General features: G+C 31.1%; 1 protein-coding gene across 2 annotated transcripts in view; it reads right to left on the bottom strand.

Moving 5' to 3' along the window:
- The window catches only part of LOC108546763 (neuronal calcium sensor 2), a 236,187-nt gene that overhangs the window by 110,581 nt on the left and 108,179 nt on the right, over positions 1-17,427 (bottom strand). For both annotated transcript variants that reach the window (XM_017899005.1, XM_017899006.1), the window contains one exon: positions 4,014-4,157. In XM_017899005.1, coding sequence (XP_017754494.1) covers positions 4,014-4,157 — 144 coding nt within the window. The remainder of the gene's footprint in view (positions 1-4,013; positions 4,158-17,427) is intronic.

The raw sequence follows: 17,427 nt of genomic DNA, 5'->3' as shown, positions 1-17,427 counted from the left end.
ATATAACATAATTACATAATATAATTATAATTATATAATCTAATAAATAAATATATAATCTAATCTATAATTCTGAAAAAGCTGACTGATGTTTCTGAAATCATCAAGACTAAATAATTAATGGCGTATATAATTGAATTTGTTACAATTACGTTGTTGTAATTGTGGTAATGGTTGTCATAGAATGTTTGGTATAGGTATGAAGAATGTTTGTGTGGAAGAATGTATGTGTGTGACGAGTATGACAGAGAGTAGTGAAACACAATTAGTGGGTGAATGACAGTCATCAGAGATGGACGTTGCGTGTGAAAGAGTCCTGAATAGATTATATCGCATGAGAAGCGAATTTATTTTACGTGATTTAACTATAATTTATGTTGTATTGTTATACCGTTCAATAAATATTGTTATCAGTTTATCCATTTACTCACAGTAATTATTATTATAATTATAATAACGTTTGACTGCTGGAATCTTTGCATTACTCAAAATACACAGGGTATCCCAGAAATAGTAGTACAACAAAGTGGATGATTTTATATGAAAAAACAAATGGAAAATAAAGAATAAAACTTTTTCATTCGAAGCTTCAAGAAAATCGATTTCGAATTTCCACCGAGTACGCTGGTATACTCATAGTTCATCCATCTCATTCAAAGTTAACGCGTATTCGGTGAATATTCAAAGTTGATTTTCTCGACAACGAAACTACGAATGGAAAAATTTTATTCTTCGGTTTCGATTTGTCTTTTCATTTGAATTTACCCCCTTCTCAGATGTACTACCGTTGCTGAGATACTCTGTATAACTACAGTCACCAAATGTAGAATATTTATATAATAATAAAGGTGAGAATACTCCCATACAAGGTCGGATACTTGCTCTGTGTTACAGGTGACTATAGCTACCCAATGTCAAATGGAGTAGAAGTGATTATAATTACACAACGTCAAGTTTATGCTTCGTGGTACAGGTAATTATAGTCATCTAACGTCGAACGATTGCCCTGTGTTAAAAGTGGCTATAGTTATCGAATATGAAACGATTAATTTATGGCAAAGATGATTATAATTACACGACGTCGAATTTTTGCTTTATAGTACAGACAACTATAGTCATCTAACGTCGAACGCTTGCTCTATGTTAGAGGTGCATATAGTCACAGAATGTGAAACGATTAATTTATGGCAAAGGTGATTATAATTACCCAATGTCGAATTTTTGCTTCATGGTACGGATAACTATAGTCATCTAACGTCTAAGGCTTGCCCTGTGTTAAAAGTGGTTATAGTCACCGAATGTGAAACGATCAATTTATGGCAAAAGTGATTATAATTACACAACGTCGAACTTTTGCTTTATAGTATAGATAACTATAGTTATCTAACGTCGAACGCTTGCTCTATGTTAGAGGTGCATATAGTCACAGAATGTGAAATGATTAATTTATGGCAAAGGTGATTATAATTACCCAATGTCGAATTTTTGCTTCATGGTACAGATAACTATAGTCATCTAACGTTTAAGGCTTGCCCTGTGTTAAAAGTGACTATAGTCACCGAATGTGAAACGATTAATTTATGGCAAAGGTGATTATAATTACACAATGTCAAATTTTTGTTTCGTTGTACAGGTAGCTATAGTCATCTAACGTTGAACACTTGTCCTAGGTTAGAGATGCATATAGTTACCCAATGTTAAACGATCAATTTATGGTAGAGGTGATTATAATTACCCAACGTCGGATTTTTGCTTCATGGAGAGATAAGTATAGTCATTCAACGTCCAATCCTTGCTCTAAGTTAGAGGTGGCTACAGTGGCCCAATGTCAAACGTTTACTCCATGGTGTAGGTAATTATAGTCTTTCAATGTCGAGTATGTGTTCTGTCCTGAAGGTAATTCCAGTTATCCATCAAAATTTGCTATACTTTTAATTAGGGTTATTCTATGTTTTCATTTCACTGTCTGTTTCTTTTACTCGCTATTTTAATTACGCTGACTCGTGTTTGTTCACAATTCATGATAACGCTAAATTAATATCAAATAGCTCGAATGAAAGTACAATATCGCTACACTCTATTTATGGCAAAGTGTAAAATAGTAGTTTAATCGTGTTACATAGCAGCAGTATATTGGCGACCAAGTCAGCCTCAGTATAGCGATTAATAAAGTCAGTATGAAGGTTGAAAAATAATGGAATAATAAATACAGGGATACAAAGTAATACCTAAATTAGGGTCTGTTAACTGGATTGTAATTCACTCGACATTAATTGAAATATATTACCGTCTTTTTATTATATCACACCGCTATGAATGAAACAAAAGAACGATAAATAATGTTTCTAAATGTCCAATTGATTATTTGTTAATTATTTATCTCTATATTCTTAATCAAATTTTCTATTATATGGTTAAAAAGAAATTACTAAAATTTCCTTAAAAACAATAAATCATCTGATACAATAATCTAAAATATGGAAAATATTTTTAATTTTTATCAAAATTTTTACAAAATTTAGTATAATTGCAATTATGTATTAAAATCGGTTTATACTGACATTATAAATAAATTACATTAATTTAGGATAATATTATTATTTGCAAAGAAAAACAAATGAAAGTAAAGTTTTAAGATTTCAGGAGACGTAAAATGAGTTAATCGAAATTTTTCTAGGTTAAGACTGTACAAAATTTAAAGATGACTTCCGATTTTTCAAATTTAAATGTTTCTTCACCATAACACGATTATGGTACATTTTTTTTCTTTTACATTCAATTATCTCGCGTCTTAACCTTTTGCACTCGAAAATCTTTTTCGTGGTAAACAACAGCAACTCGAAGCTTTTCTTATATTTTTATAAACTTGCCCACAGAGAAATGAATGAATGAAAATATTTCATTCCAATATTTCACGTATAGTTAGGTCATAGAATTAAAACAAATGACGACCGAGAGTCGTATCTCGAGTGCAAAGGGTTAATAGTCGTATTGTAAAAACTGTTTACTAGAAAAATAAAATTATAAAAGGCACAAACCATCTTTTTAATTTTTATATTTATATTTCTTTAGTATTAAAAATAGGATTTTGTCCTTTTAATTATTTAACAATTAAAAGATATGAAAATATATCTTGAAAAAGAATTTTTTAATATCAACTATTGCCTTTGTTCACCAAAAGCTCGAATCATAATAACTAATATGAATTATCATCACGGAATATAGTAAAATATTATTTAATATAACATAATGTAAGACATATGTATATTATAGTCTTTGGATTGCAACTTGTTTGTAAATAAAAATAAAAATAGCAAAAGAGCAAGAGTGTCTTCTTACAATTTTATTTTGCCGACATACAATTGCCAGAGGTTGTACATAAAATCTAAGACAATAGCATTTACTTAAAGCAAATGTACCAAAATTTTGTTATTAAAATATATATATATATATTCTCATCTAAAAGATCAAACACAATTAAATTCTCAAATTTAATTAAATTCGCTTTAAAAAATTTCTGTTTGCTTCAAATCGTCGAACCATTATTTTCTATTTTTCTATAAACAATAATACTGTCGTACATGGAAATAATAATACGAGACCAGTATGACAGCATCGTATAATCCATAAATATTTTGCAAATTTATCAGCTTGCGAAATTTCCAACTGTCATATTGTCGAAGTAAAATCAACGTAAAAATGATTTATTTGCTTTACTCGTATGCAAGCTTCCTCGTGCTTTGCAGAGGAAAGTAAATGGTGCATTCTTTGGGGAGAAATGGTTGTCGGCGAAGTAAGGAAAAATAGAAAATTGCTTTGGAAACGGCATGCTCGCCGTTGGAAGCGATTTAAAGCGGACGAGTTTAACCATGCAGAAGAACTGCGGTACCAGAAGTGCTGAAGTTCCACTCTCAAACATACTTGTGTGTATTATCCCGAACAATAGGTGTACTCGTCCGTTCAGACAGCAACGTAATGGTATATAAAGATCAATTTGGAGGATTTCGTCTTACCTTGAAATCGATGTAGCCATTTTTGTCCATATCGAATGTACGGAAGACGTGATCGCAGAATTCTTCTGCATTGCCAGACGGGAAGAACATTTTGTACATGTCGACAAATTTTGCTGGCGTTAATCTACCATTTGGACAATCTTGCTGTAACAGAAAGAAGACCATGTCACCGTGAAATCTCATTTCGCGACATATTTTTCGTGCAATTTATTTTTCTATATACACTACTGCCATTATTATATATTATCACTGATACAATGATATAATATAAGTAATATTGTACAACGATATATTGTTATTATTGTGAGTCATTCACAGATAGGAGTAATTAACTCCACTTTTTGCAATTTCCAAAAATTTTCGAACCAAAATCCTTGATCAATGTTTAACGTTCTATGGATAAAATAAATTTCTACTTTTCGACTTTTGGACTTTATTAATTTGGAAAATGTGTCACTCGTATATTATTTACATTTAATTGTGTTAGTAATATACAAATTGCTCATGAGTTGCGCATATACATGTATATACAGGGTGTTTGTTTTATTTAAACTCAGGGTAATATCTCGGAAACGACTAAAGATGGAAAAAAAGAAAATTAATCAAAAATTTTTGTCGTAATATTTGTTTTGGCCAGAGTTTTTGAGTCTAGATAAAACAGACACCCTATACATACAGGGTATCACAAGTTGACAGAGAAAAAATCTTCACTGACAAGTGATTTAAAACAAATAAAATTACGTATATCTTCTAGTATTTTAGTTCATCTTTTAGTATTTAGTATTTTTGCATTTTATAGTTAAAAGTACTAAAAAAACAGATTATTTTCATCATAATAGATGACTATAGAATTTTTTATCGTGTCAACGTGAATGAGACACCCTGTATTAGAACAGTAATCACGATCGTGGTCTCAAAAATAGAAATATGTAGTATGTACAACATATTGTAATATTATGCATATAATATATATAAATATATATAATAAATAAATACATATATCATACAATAACAATAATTATTAAAAATACTATTATTATTCTTTATCACAAAGACTACCAATGTTACTGGCGTAAATAAATAAATTAATTATATTCCATTCTAAATAAAAGACAGTTATTATACGTCCCTAGATAGTGAATTAAATTTCTTAAGTTAACTTGAATCTGCAGTTTTTAATTTTTCTATTGCTTCCATTATTTCATAGAAATGTTTTCTACACGATTTCATAATATTCTTCAATGTCAAATTGATGCTTGACATGTAGGAGGGGACTAATCTCATCTCGAAGCCTTTTCTGTCTATAAATATTCTTTCTTTGTAAAATAAACGAAGAAGAAAGGTGCAAGAAAAGTTACTTCATCGTTAATTTAAGCCATTAATGTAATTTAAGCAACCATAACAAAATTAAAATAATAAATTACTGTCAATGTTGAGAAATCAAATGTTCCGCCATAATTTTACATTAGTTACTTGATCGGTATCAATAGGTGGCACCACGTGTACGTACGTAAAGTGTTTGTTTCAGTTCTCGCATCTGGTATTTGCTTGTTTCGGGTGTGTGCAATTTCTCAGTAACCACAGGCTTATTTCTTTTCTTGTTTGCCATTTTCTTTTATAGTCCTAACTCATATAAATATTAATACTGTTTTATTATAACGCTTATGTATCTCACTACGTAAATTAAATAAAAACATTCATTTCGCAACAGTTAGTCAAATTTCAATCGTAGAATTCTTTTATGTTCATAATTAAATCTTATGATATATGTTAATCTGCATTTCGACAAATTCATAGTAACGTATTATAATACATTTTGGCTGGATCGGATAATTTTATCTTCTCGATATCAGTGCTCATAGACATGAGGGGTGAAATGAGCTTCTTCGACGAGTGATCATTAATTATGCATATAGTAATTTCATTTCTCTGTCATATAATGTGCGGAACTAATATTTCTCTCGAACTCGGTAACATGCGGTTTTTTAAATCGATTTATTAAAATTATTAACGATAACTTCTATCGAATTTGACCTTATGAAAATTTCTTAATATCGTAATTAAATGTCGATACCTGAAAAATTACCCGATATTAATCATATTATAACTAGTAATAATACTAATAGATCTGAGATAATTTTTTCTTTTTTTAATTTGTTATGAAAACATTTTGGTATCAAATTTAATTTTTAAATATTTATCGTTAGACGACACCCTAATTTTTTAAATTTATGACGATATTAAAATTATGATAATATTATAATGAAAATTATTCTATATTTTGATATTCGTTTATTGCCCATTAAATGCTTTTTATTTTCGAATAACCTTACAGTTAGTGATGCATTATACATATATATAGTATAGTTAGAAATCGTAATGTTTTAATAATTCAAGAAATCAAATGAAGGAATTTTATTGTTCTTCGAATTATGTACTAATTACATTTTCGATTATTTTTTGCTGCGTCATATAAATGGTTTTATTAATATCAATGTTATGGTTGTTCGTGTGTAGGGATGTCAAATAATTAAATTTCTTTTATAACCGGTTTTTCGATTATTTTTTCACTTCATAATTGATTATCCAGTTAACCAACGTATTTTTGATTTCTAGAAAATAGGGCGACCAAATTTCTCCGCCTTCATTAATTGCAATACTATGAAAATAATATAAACAGAGCAATATATAAAAATAAGTAATAATAACTCTTAATAAATTATTTCTATTTATTTACGAATAATTATAATAATTAAATACAATACCAAAATAATATTATTATGCATACAGTAGATAACACAATGGTTAAAAATTTATTTATTTTACAAAATTTAATTTCTTCGTATGTCGTATTGAAAAAATAATTGATAGGTTATTAAATGTCAATAACCGTTTATCGAGTAATAATAAATCTGGTGAAATAACCAATTAACTGGCTTCGAATATATTATATACTTTGACATCCCTACTCGTGTGTTTATTTTTTATGTAATTAATGTGATATGCATGATACTCGGATTAAAAATGTCTCCTAGTAAATTTTAATTCTTAATAGATCTTTTTCTGCCTTTGTTTTATCTAAAATTCTTAAAAGGAGTAGTGGAGTAATCTCTTGAAACTTTTAGTTATTTTTCATAATAAATACACTTTATATCCTTAGCTAACGAATAAATTAAAATTTCTTTTGAATTTCATAATTTTCTTTTTTTTAGACTATCTTCATATACAATATATATTTCAGCTATTCTTTTATTGCTGTTCTTTGTTATACGTTTTCTAGACAATTATGTTCCTTTTTTCTTTTTAATAAGCTTAAGAACATCTGTACTATATTTTGTACGCTAAATTTCTTTTGAGACTATCTTGGTAATACGATATAACTCTTGTTTAAATTGTTCTTTTCTATTTCTTCTCCAGGCATTTTTTGCTTCGTTGTATAATAAGCTTAAGAATATCCGTGGATACTGTTACATTTTTTATTATTTTTTTCCTTCCTAATATCGTACTTGGCATTATAACTCGAATTGTGCCAGTGAAATAATTTGTTGGTTCTGTAATACTTACTTGTGTAGAGCGTTTTTAATGGTACACTATAATGTATAGTGTATAGGTCACCGATATCTTTCTTGAATTTTATGGTGATTTGATCAGTAAGATAAATAGCGAAGCATAGCAGATTTGAAATCTAACTATATACGTTATATTTATACACTATAATTATTATTGTTATTATTATTATGCATTATATATGTGGTATATTATAATATGTTATAAATTAATTTTTCTTTTGTTCATGTGTTCCTCGCTGGTGATAAAGTCAACAATATCTGGTATAATTTTCTAAATTAATGGAGAGTGTGTCGGTTCGTTATTTAATACAGTATGAATAGCAATATATTTATAACGCTTTAATACTTCACAATCGATACATCAGTTTTGTAGGTTTTTGAAAAATACCTTGAGCTGCTATATTGGCTTTTCATCTTTAATATAATTTAAATACGTGCAATAACATTTTATTTATTGAATATAATTTTTTTTCTTCTTTTTGCGCAAAATTACATACATTTCAGAATAAAAATAAAATAAAAAAAAGAAATGAAAATATCATTATTTTTTAGAGAAATATGTTAATTTTAATAGATACTATAAAAATTGCAAATTTTCCACGGTAGTTTATCGTCATATCCCAAAAAGTTTTAAGGTACTTATAAGTGTTAATATTCTATGCAACAGAATACGAAATATGGGAATAGAATATATTAATTTCTAAATTTTCTAAATAATATATTATTTTCTAAATTTTATTCTTTAATTTAACAGGTACACACATCGAACATATTTATATTTGTAATATTTCTCGAAATAATAATAATGATTATTTCCTTTCATTTGCAATAGTAATAATTTTGGTCATAATATAATCATTCTGTTATGTATGTTACCTTCAGCATGATTTATTCCATACAATTTATATGTTAATTAAATATAATTTTTATCAATTAAGTATCATTTGATAGTAATATTATATTACTAACATGTTTATTCGGTACCCGCAAAGAAACAATTTTACCTTCTACTTTGGTGTATAAACATTTCAACTCTCAGCTATAATTTTTAGAAGCACTTTTATTCCTTTGATAAAATTTTCATCGGTAATTGAAAGAGAATATTTACAGCGGCCAGAAAAGGTATTGGCAGAAAAAAATTCTAACCCGAAAATTTTTATTTTAATGAACGTTTGTGTGCATAATAATGAGTTATAGATAGAGAAATTTTTTCTTTCTGAAGGGATAAAAGAGGAACCCCAAAAGTTTCAACACATTTTTGTATTTTGAATACAATTTTGTTTGAGAATTTTGTTCACGATACTGTGATAGGCACTAAGAATTAAATTTTGCTTTTGTATGAAAAGTATCGCTGTACCTTACATTATTACAAAATTATAATTTTGAAAACGTAATTTGATCGTTGGTTTCATCTTTGTAAATTTCGTATTCCGTAAAAAAAATTATTATATGTATATATATATATAATTTTTTATATTCCACATACTCAAGACTCACCAATCAACTGTTAAATTTAAAAATGAGGTTTCCTAAATGTTAATAATCGATCTTGATGAAATTTACAAAAGATACAATTTTTTAGAAAATATTTAACCGATAATCGTAAATATTTAGGCGGTGAAAGTAATTAAATAAATTAACAAAAAAATACAAACTTTCAATATATTCCTAAAGGAAATCGATATTGTGGAAAATCGTGTGCACAGTTAAATTTGTCATGAAAAAATATATAGTTTTTTATACCACATTTTTTTGTGCACCGAATAATTCCCAAGATACTGAAAAGTATTATTTTCAGGATTATTTTCATCTCTCGGATATGGACCACTGTCGATCGAAAATATTCGAATAAAAATATTCTTTTGATATCTTTTATCCTGTATAAATTTCATCAAAATCGATTATTAACGCCTAGAAAATCTCTTTTGTTAATATTTGTTTTTAATTTTTGAGGTTAAGTTTGTATAGCCCGCGACAAAATAATACCACACCCCATGATTTTCAGTATTTCTTAAATAACTTCGAAGCGATATATCTTGACAAAGAAAAACCGTATGATGATAACCCAAATTTGACTTTGCATAGTTCAATAAAATATAGTTGATAAAAATGTTGGAGAAAAATTAACATCTTTAGAATATTTTCATAAATATAACAAAAATTTGTAAATTTTTGCAAACAAAAATGTAATAAGAAATTTATCCATTTTCAAAAAATAAATTCTCGTTAATCTATTTGTTTAATACCTGTACTGTCATTCTGTCTTACCCATTTCTCAAACGGACAGTTGAAAATTCTAAAAAATTGTAAATTGCGGTTATTTTTTTCTATGTTATTAGTTTTTTCACAAATAAGCGTGAATTATTTCCCAATTTTACTGATATAATCTAGGTATTTTCTTTTTAATATACGTGTCATATCGTTTTCACAAATATTCTTCATGAAAGGGTAAAATATATAATAATTCTGAAATACGTCAATTTATGAAATTTAATCATACATTATCTACCATGAAAAATAAATTCTTCTATATTTCATAGTCAACGTAACAAGATTATTTAAATTATTTATGTAACTGTAATATTTCAATATTTTTAATTTTAATATTTCTATAATCAAAATTATTTAGAAATTTCAAATTCTAGGAAATCAAAAAAATGTACAGAAAAATATCATCAATATACGCCAATGTATGCTATTTACAATATCAATTAATTATAGATATAAGTAGAGAATTAATTTCAAAACTATTAAATTTTCAATTATTTTCTAATTTTACTAATATAATCATCTTACTGTGCGTGTCATATTGTTTACACAATATTATCGGCACAAATTTATCGGTCGCACATGTATCCGTGAAGGGGTTAAAAAAGGAATACATTATACAGACGTGTTTATAACATTTGGATAGATTGCATAAATTTCAAGAAACATTGCAAACCATAAGGTGTGTTATCATTTTGTCGCATATTGTATGCAATATTTACTCTTATAGTAACTAAATTCACTAAGCTTTATTGTAGATATACTTGTATATCGTCACTAGGTCGTTCTTGCTTGACGACGATTAGTGACGGACGGTTCTTTGAGGAGATTCTGTTTAGCTTCGAAATAATAAGTGGACTGTCTCCCTATTTTGCTATCGCGTGTTATTATACTCTGCGAGCTAAGAGGTCCAGCCCTTATGTAGACCCTTGGTGGGACTATGGAATTTATAATTGTATAGAGTTTCCGAATTTAACCATTTGAGTCCCAGAGGGTTTTGAAAAAACACTGTCGAGGAATCCCAAGCATTGGAATCCCTGCCTCTAAGTGGGTACACGAAGACCTAAGCAGCGCGATAGCGCTTTTATTTTATGTCAAGAAATCCCAAGCGGCGCGATAGCGCTTCATTTATATTATGATGATGAATGGCCAAGCGGCGCGATAGCTTCGACTTCGACAGTCGATGGGGCATCGTCAGCTGTCGAGAACGCTCGAAATGTACTGGGTTTTCTCGACATGAAATCTGAACAGCGCGATCGCGCTGCTTGGGACACAAACGGTTAAGATATAAGGGTAGGGGTTCGGCAATATGGTCCTTCCTAATGAGTAATAATATCGCTGAAACGGTATTTCAAGGATTAACAATACTTTTAATTATAAGAAAAAACGTCACATGCCACATATTTTCATTTTCGACATATTTAAATTTCTGAACATCGATTCGTTTCTTCAACGCTAGGTAAAATTACATACTTTTTTAAAAAAGATATAAACCATATTTTTATTTAGTTTTTCCGACAAATATGTAAATCGTAAGTTCTGTCACCCAATTAATAAATAAACCAAAATTTTTTAAATGGTAATATACGACGTCTTTCGTGACAACGACAGATGCAAGTTATATACAACCACGTCTAAAATCCACATCCATTATTCAGATTTTAAACAAAACAAATCCGTTCGTTAGAAATAATGAAATACGTCCATTTTCATTAACCTGACACTACTGACCCGAGTTCAAAGCCAACTGCAAACCACTAGGCCGACGATGGCTAGAAGCTCTTTCACACAACGACACCTGTATCACGATCGCGTAATGTCACCTGAATGTTACGGTTTATTTCCACATTTCACCACCCAGTTGCTTCAGTGTAAACAAAATCGCTGGCGGCTACCCGACCAAGGACATCGAAAATCAGTATTACGATTCCATTAGAATCGCTGAATGAACGCTTTTATAGGTAATACATGTGGTATTGAGTATTCTTTATACGTGTATCGAGATACGAGTATTATTGTCGTATGGAAGAGCTTTCACGTTACACCGAGGATTTACGATGAGGCTATTACTATAGAAGACCGAGGTGTCAAAGGTTAACAAAGGTCACAGATTCTAGATACACAATAAACCTCGACATTTGACCAAATGTATACGTAGATACGATCTTCGGAACGTGGAGGTGTGCAGATCGGGTATGCAAAGGCCTTAATAGATCATGCGAACAAAATCGGTTTTGAATTGTTTGTCGCGCAGGTACAAGAATTATTATTATTTTTCTCACTATTTTTATAACAAAAATTTTGATTTTATTTTCATACTTTAAAGAATGGCCGGGAAGAGCTCTGCGTGTGAGGTTTGTTAGTGTTGGATGAAATATCAATAACAATAAGAATAATTCTTTATTTAATTATAAAAGAATAATTAAACAAATATTAAGTATAAATTTAATTAATTTCTTGTAATCACATTCTCACACCTATTTTCACTATTACAACTCAATTACAACTGACCTATGCCCAATCTCTCTCGTTTGTTCTTTCTACTGTCCTACATTACATGACATACACAATTCACGCAACACCTCGATCATTACACGCATACTCATTTATCACGATACCTGAATCTATTAAATATTGGTATCCCATGCATACGTTTGAGTCCCAGAGGCTTTTGGAAGAACACGGTGGAAAAATCCCGAACAGCGCGATAACGCTTGCCTTAATCGAGTGCGACGAAGTCCAAACGGCGCGATAGCGCTTGTTCAATTTTATATCCAAAAATCCCAATCGTCGCGATAGCGCTTGTTGGTGCTATGTGACGTACGTGCTTCAGCAAAGTTGAGCGCGCCTCTTCGGCTGAAGAGCGCGATCGCGCTGCTTGGGACTCAAACGGTTAACCATTGCCACAAGGTTAGGTTGCGTATACAGGGTGTTTTATTTAAACTGACACAATGAAATATTTCGCGAACAGCTAATCGAAACTGGAATAGGTGACACGTGTCTTTTATCATTTTCATTTATCATGTAGAGGATCGGGATTTATAGAGATTGAATTTTAAACTTTGATTATATTTGTATATCGTCAATAGGTCGTCCTCAATTGGCGACGGTTAATGACGAACCAAATTTCTTGAGGAAGGTTGTGGTTATAGTGGACTGTATTTTACGTAGTAATTTCGGATAACTCTTCTGAACTGTTCGAATGACATTGACTGACTAATCCCATCTTCCTGATCTCTCGGTGATCATATAATGTTCGACTGTCTGCTGATTGGTTGGTATGATGTTGGGGGTGTATGTCAACTTCAGCGTCCTTTGGTAGTGGTGGTTGTTTAAACAATCTAGATAATTGTGCTCGTCGTCTTGAAGGGTGATATATAGTTGTTTGTTACGGATTACCTAAGTGGTGGCTTAGGTGCTAAAGAAATCAAGGGGCGCTGACAGTAAGGATATAAACAGCCTTCTACTTGGGACAGTGCGGTCCTAGGGCCGCATCACTGGTACTCGTGAAACTTCAGAGCCTTCACACGGTCTATTCTAAACAAAGGGCCGAACGAAATACCGGGACGACATTCCAAGGATTAACAATATTTTATTCTATACAAATGAGCGGAAGTGTTCCGTCGTGGAACAAGGAAGACCCGTTACGGTCTTCCAACAGCCAGGTCTTAGGGTCGAACAATTCGGCATCGGAATTTTCCGCTCCATGCCTTCAGCATGTTTGAATGCTTTACCTTTTTTCTTTGACTTCTCGTGTCGCGGAACACGAGAATCCTGGAAATCCCTAATTTAACGAAATTAGGCGACGGCTCTTAAGACTTGGCTGACAATAGGCCTGAGGGCTCCACGTGGTCCGCACACGTTGGAAGCCTCAGGCCCTCGCTAGGGGTAACAAACGGCCGATGGGGTCACCGGCGCGCGGGTGAACCCCAGGTACCCCACCTTGGAGGAGAGGGTTTCCTCCACTATCGTTGCTTTTTGGGGGAACCTTCCCTTTCTCCAAGGTCACGGATTCGCGAACCAAGGGAACGCCCTTGGTCAAAAACTGCCAATCATATTTGGCGAGCTCCCGATTTTTCCTAAGGCCGATCTTAGGAAGATCGAGGAGCTCACTTCCGTACGAGATCTGAGAGACACAGCTTCTCTCTTAACACACTTCCGTGCGAGATCTGAGAGACAAGGGTTCTCTCTAAAGCAGTTCGGTTCGAAACCTCAGAGACACGGTTCTCTTCAAACACTCCGTCTAACCGATTCAAATCAACAACACGCCACGGTTTCTTCGAAACGTCGAAGACACGACGGTTTTCCGCTCGTACAACTTAAACAGTTGCCCAATATTAATTTGGCGGGCAACACGTGTCGTAGTCGCGAGACGGCCTTACAACCCGTCGAAAATACAAGAATTTCGATCGCGACGCGACGCGACACTACTCCTTAGCCAAAGGTCCTTCCGTCACACCCTTTGTCCAATTAAAAATCCTTACTTTTTCACCACTAACATTTACCTTACCCAATCAGAGTCAAACTGGAAAAAACACCGGACAGGACACGACGGGACACAAGACAGATCAAATTCCAGAAATCAGTTCGTCTTCGACACCGATCCAATAAACATCGTACATATACTTATAAACGCGTGTTCGAAACGGTACTGCGATAAACGTCTCTATTATAACTATTATATACTTTGCTGTAAATAAGCAGTCTATTTTATCATCACACTCGGGATCCTTAATATTATAAAACTAATCACGCAATATTAATTTGGCGCGTGATAAGCGTTCTTGGAGATCAAAGAGATTCGACACACATACATACATACATACAAAAACACACAATTTTTATCTAAAATGTTTGCTGCTGGCACAATACTGTTCGGAGCTTTTAGTATTTCTGTGTAAGTTTATTCTGGTGTTCCTCGTTGATTCATAATGAGATATAAATTTTTGTTAGTACATGTTCAGGTTCATTTGTAGTTATGATTTCTTTTATGTTGGTAGATATAGTTACTGACGAGGTTCTTTTCTATTTTGGAATTTTTTGGAGCTCGCTGACGGGTTCAATTTAGCTTCTGCATGATTTAGTTGCGCGTTTATGCAGATTCATGCAAGTATGTAATTTTACATAACGTATACTGCAGTTTGCACGTATTTTTTGTACCTTTTCAGCAACTAGGTTGCCTGTTTTAACGTGACTGAATACATTTGCTGTAGCAATAACTGTACGTAATATAATTGTAACACGCTAGTAAGGGATTCACTGTCTGCAAACTCGGGGAAAGGCGATAAGTCCTAACTGTCAGTTTGCCTCGTGTTTATGGGGCTCTATTAGCGAGTAACTATGGCGGGGAAAGTCTTCTCGCGATAAAGACTTTCAACAAAGTTTAAACGGTACTAAATGACTTTGAACGACCTCGAAAAGTCAAAATGTTATAGGTTAATGAATTCGTCTTGGAACAATTTACACGTGCACAAGGAAAGGTATATAGCTTCGTATAGAAAATAATACAGGGTGTCCCAAAAAACGTATACACACTTTAATGCCTTATTCTTTCTAATTTATTTTTTCTTTTCTAGGTACAACCTATTTAAAATAATGGCTGATTTTAGACTTGACTTTGAAAATAAGTGTGAAAACATACTGGAAGTAATCTATCTAAATATATACTGTTTTTATAATCACGCAAAGTGTGTATACATTTTTTTGGGACACCCTGTAATTTCGAAAGATCTGTAAGTTATTATTGTGTTATTTGAAATATTTTTCAAAACCAAATATAATTTTGGACATAATTATGCGCGTAATTTCAAATGGGACATCCTGTGTACGGAGTCATAGTGTTTCTTAATAATAATTCAATAATGAACGGAGGTAATAAACCTTTTGTTATTTTACGCATATTGTCATATCTTTGAATAATAAGTGTCAAAATATTAAAAAAAATTAAGTTACAATGTTATTTTTTATTTGTCTCCTATTAAATGCAAATATTACAATTTTCTAGTTTTTTCTGCTTTCAGCTCTCTATAATCAGAATTTCGATATTTTTACTTACAATTTTTACTCACAAGAAAAGGAAATTTTATTTTCATTGAAAACCTGATTTCTAGCAATTATTATTATTATTATTAGTAATAATTACGACTGAGCATTAATGATATAAAAATATAGTTTTGTTTAATGTGACATTTACAAGTATATTGAAAAGAAAGCGAAATAGAATTCTTCACATATGAATGTGTACATATTAGTATATACACTATCATCTATAAATATTTGACCACTTTCAGTTTATCGAAAATATACAATATATATTTGAAATAAAGCATCTCAATGTAAATTTTGTCACAGCATTTCTCTCATAAACTCGTACAAAGGTAATGATCAATATTACAGATAATATTAATACAAGGTCAATTACTGTAAATAATAGGGTAAACACTAATTGTAAGAAAAGTTGAACGGAAACTGGTCGAGCAGATGCACCTTAGTAAGTTTCAAGTGTCTCTACGCTCTATCTGTTCCTTATTGAGGACTTTAGATAATAGAAAGGGTTCTTTTGTCCACGTTCTGGGGATTTGTGTACATTTATTGAAGTGTTTGGCATTCGTTGGAAATAAATACGAAGCTGAAGCGACGCAAGCTTTTTCCTTGCGTCAGTTCGAGTTTGGCAGTGCATTCGATAACAGTTATGACGAGAGGAAAAGAAATAACGATAGAAAAGTGTTCTTCTATATTACCTTTAGAGATACAGTGAAGTCTCCTATAACGCGATTAATTCGTACCGCGTTATATGGAAACCGTGTTATAAGAAAATCAGAATTGATTGAAATCAGGAAACGCGTTCTATGGAAACCGCGTTATGAGAAATATAGTGATAAGACAAATCAAATTAATTTATACCGCATAATATGAAAATCACTGCCGTGTTACATAGAAACCGCGTTACAAGAAACTCAGAACTAATACAAATTGAACGAATTCGTAACGCGTTATATGGAACCTCAGAAATAAATAAATTCTATATAAATCAAACCTATATGAAAACTGCATTCTCAAAATATCAAGTTGCAATTGATACGGTTAATAAATAAAATTTTACAATAGAAATTACAATGAATGCGTAGATTTTTACATATTTAAATTTAGGTTTATTGTATATAATATGCAGTTTGTATAATAAAATTATAAACTAAAAAATCCTTTCTAACTTAATTTGATACATATTAGTAACGCATCATAATTTAAAATAGGGTTCTAACGTGTTAAAATTAAACGATTTATTATAAATATTTTAAAATAGGATTTTCATTTAAAATAGGATTCTAACGTGTTAAAATTAAACGATTTATTATAAATATTATTATAATTGTTGGTGAACTGTTGCAGAATTAAACTTATATGGCAGTAGAACGTGGTTTTTGTAATACAAGTATATTTTATATTCTTATTACACTTTATATAATAGGACAATGGTTTTCGGGTGCACGTGATTATATTGTAATGGCTCTACAAGGACTGAGACGATGATACACAAATGACGAGGACAAATATGGATTATATTAGTAACAACATAT

The sequence above is a fragment of the Eufriesea mexicana genome, unplaced genomic scaffold (genome assembly GCF_001483705.2).
Source record: "Eufriesea mexicana isolate 0111107269 unplaced genomic scaffold, ASM148370v2 scaffold757, whole genome shotgun sequence".
In the NCBI taxonomy this organism is placed as follows: domain Eukaryota; kingdom Metazoa; phylum Arthropoda; class Insecta; order Hymenoptera; family Apidae; genus Eufriesea; species Eufriesea mexicana.
The sequence above is the reverse complement of the archived record's forward strand: the minus strand, read 5'-3'. Positions and strand labels throughout refer to the sequence as shown.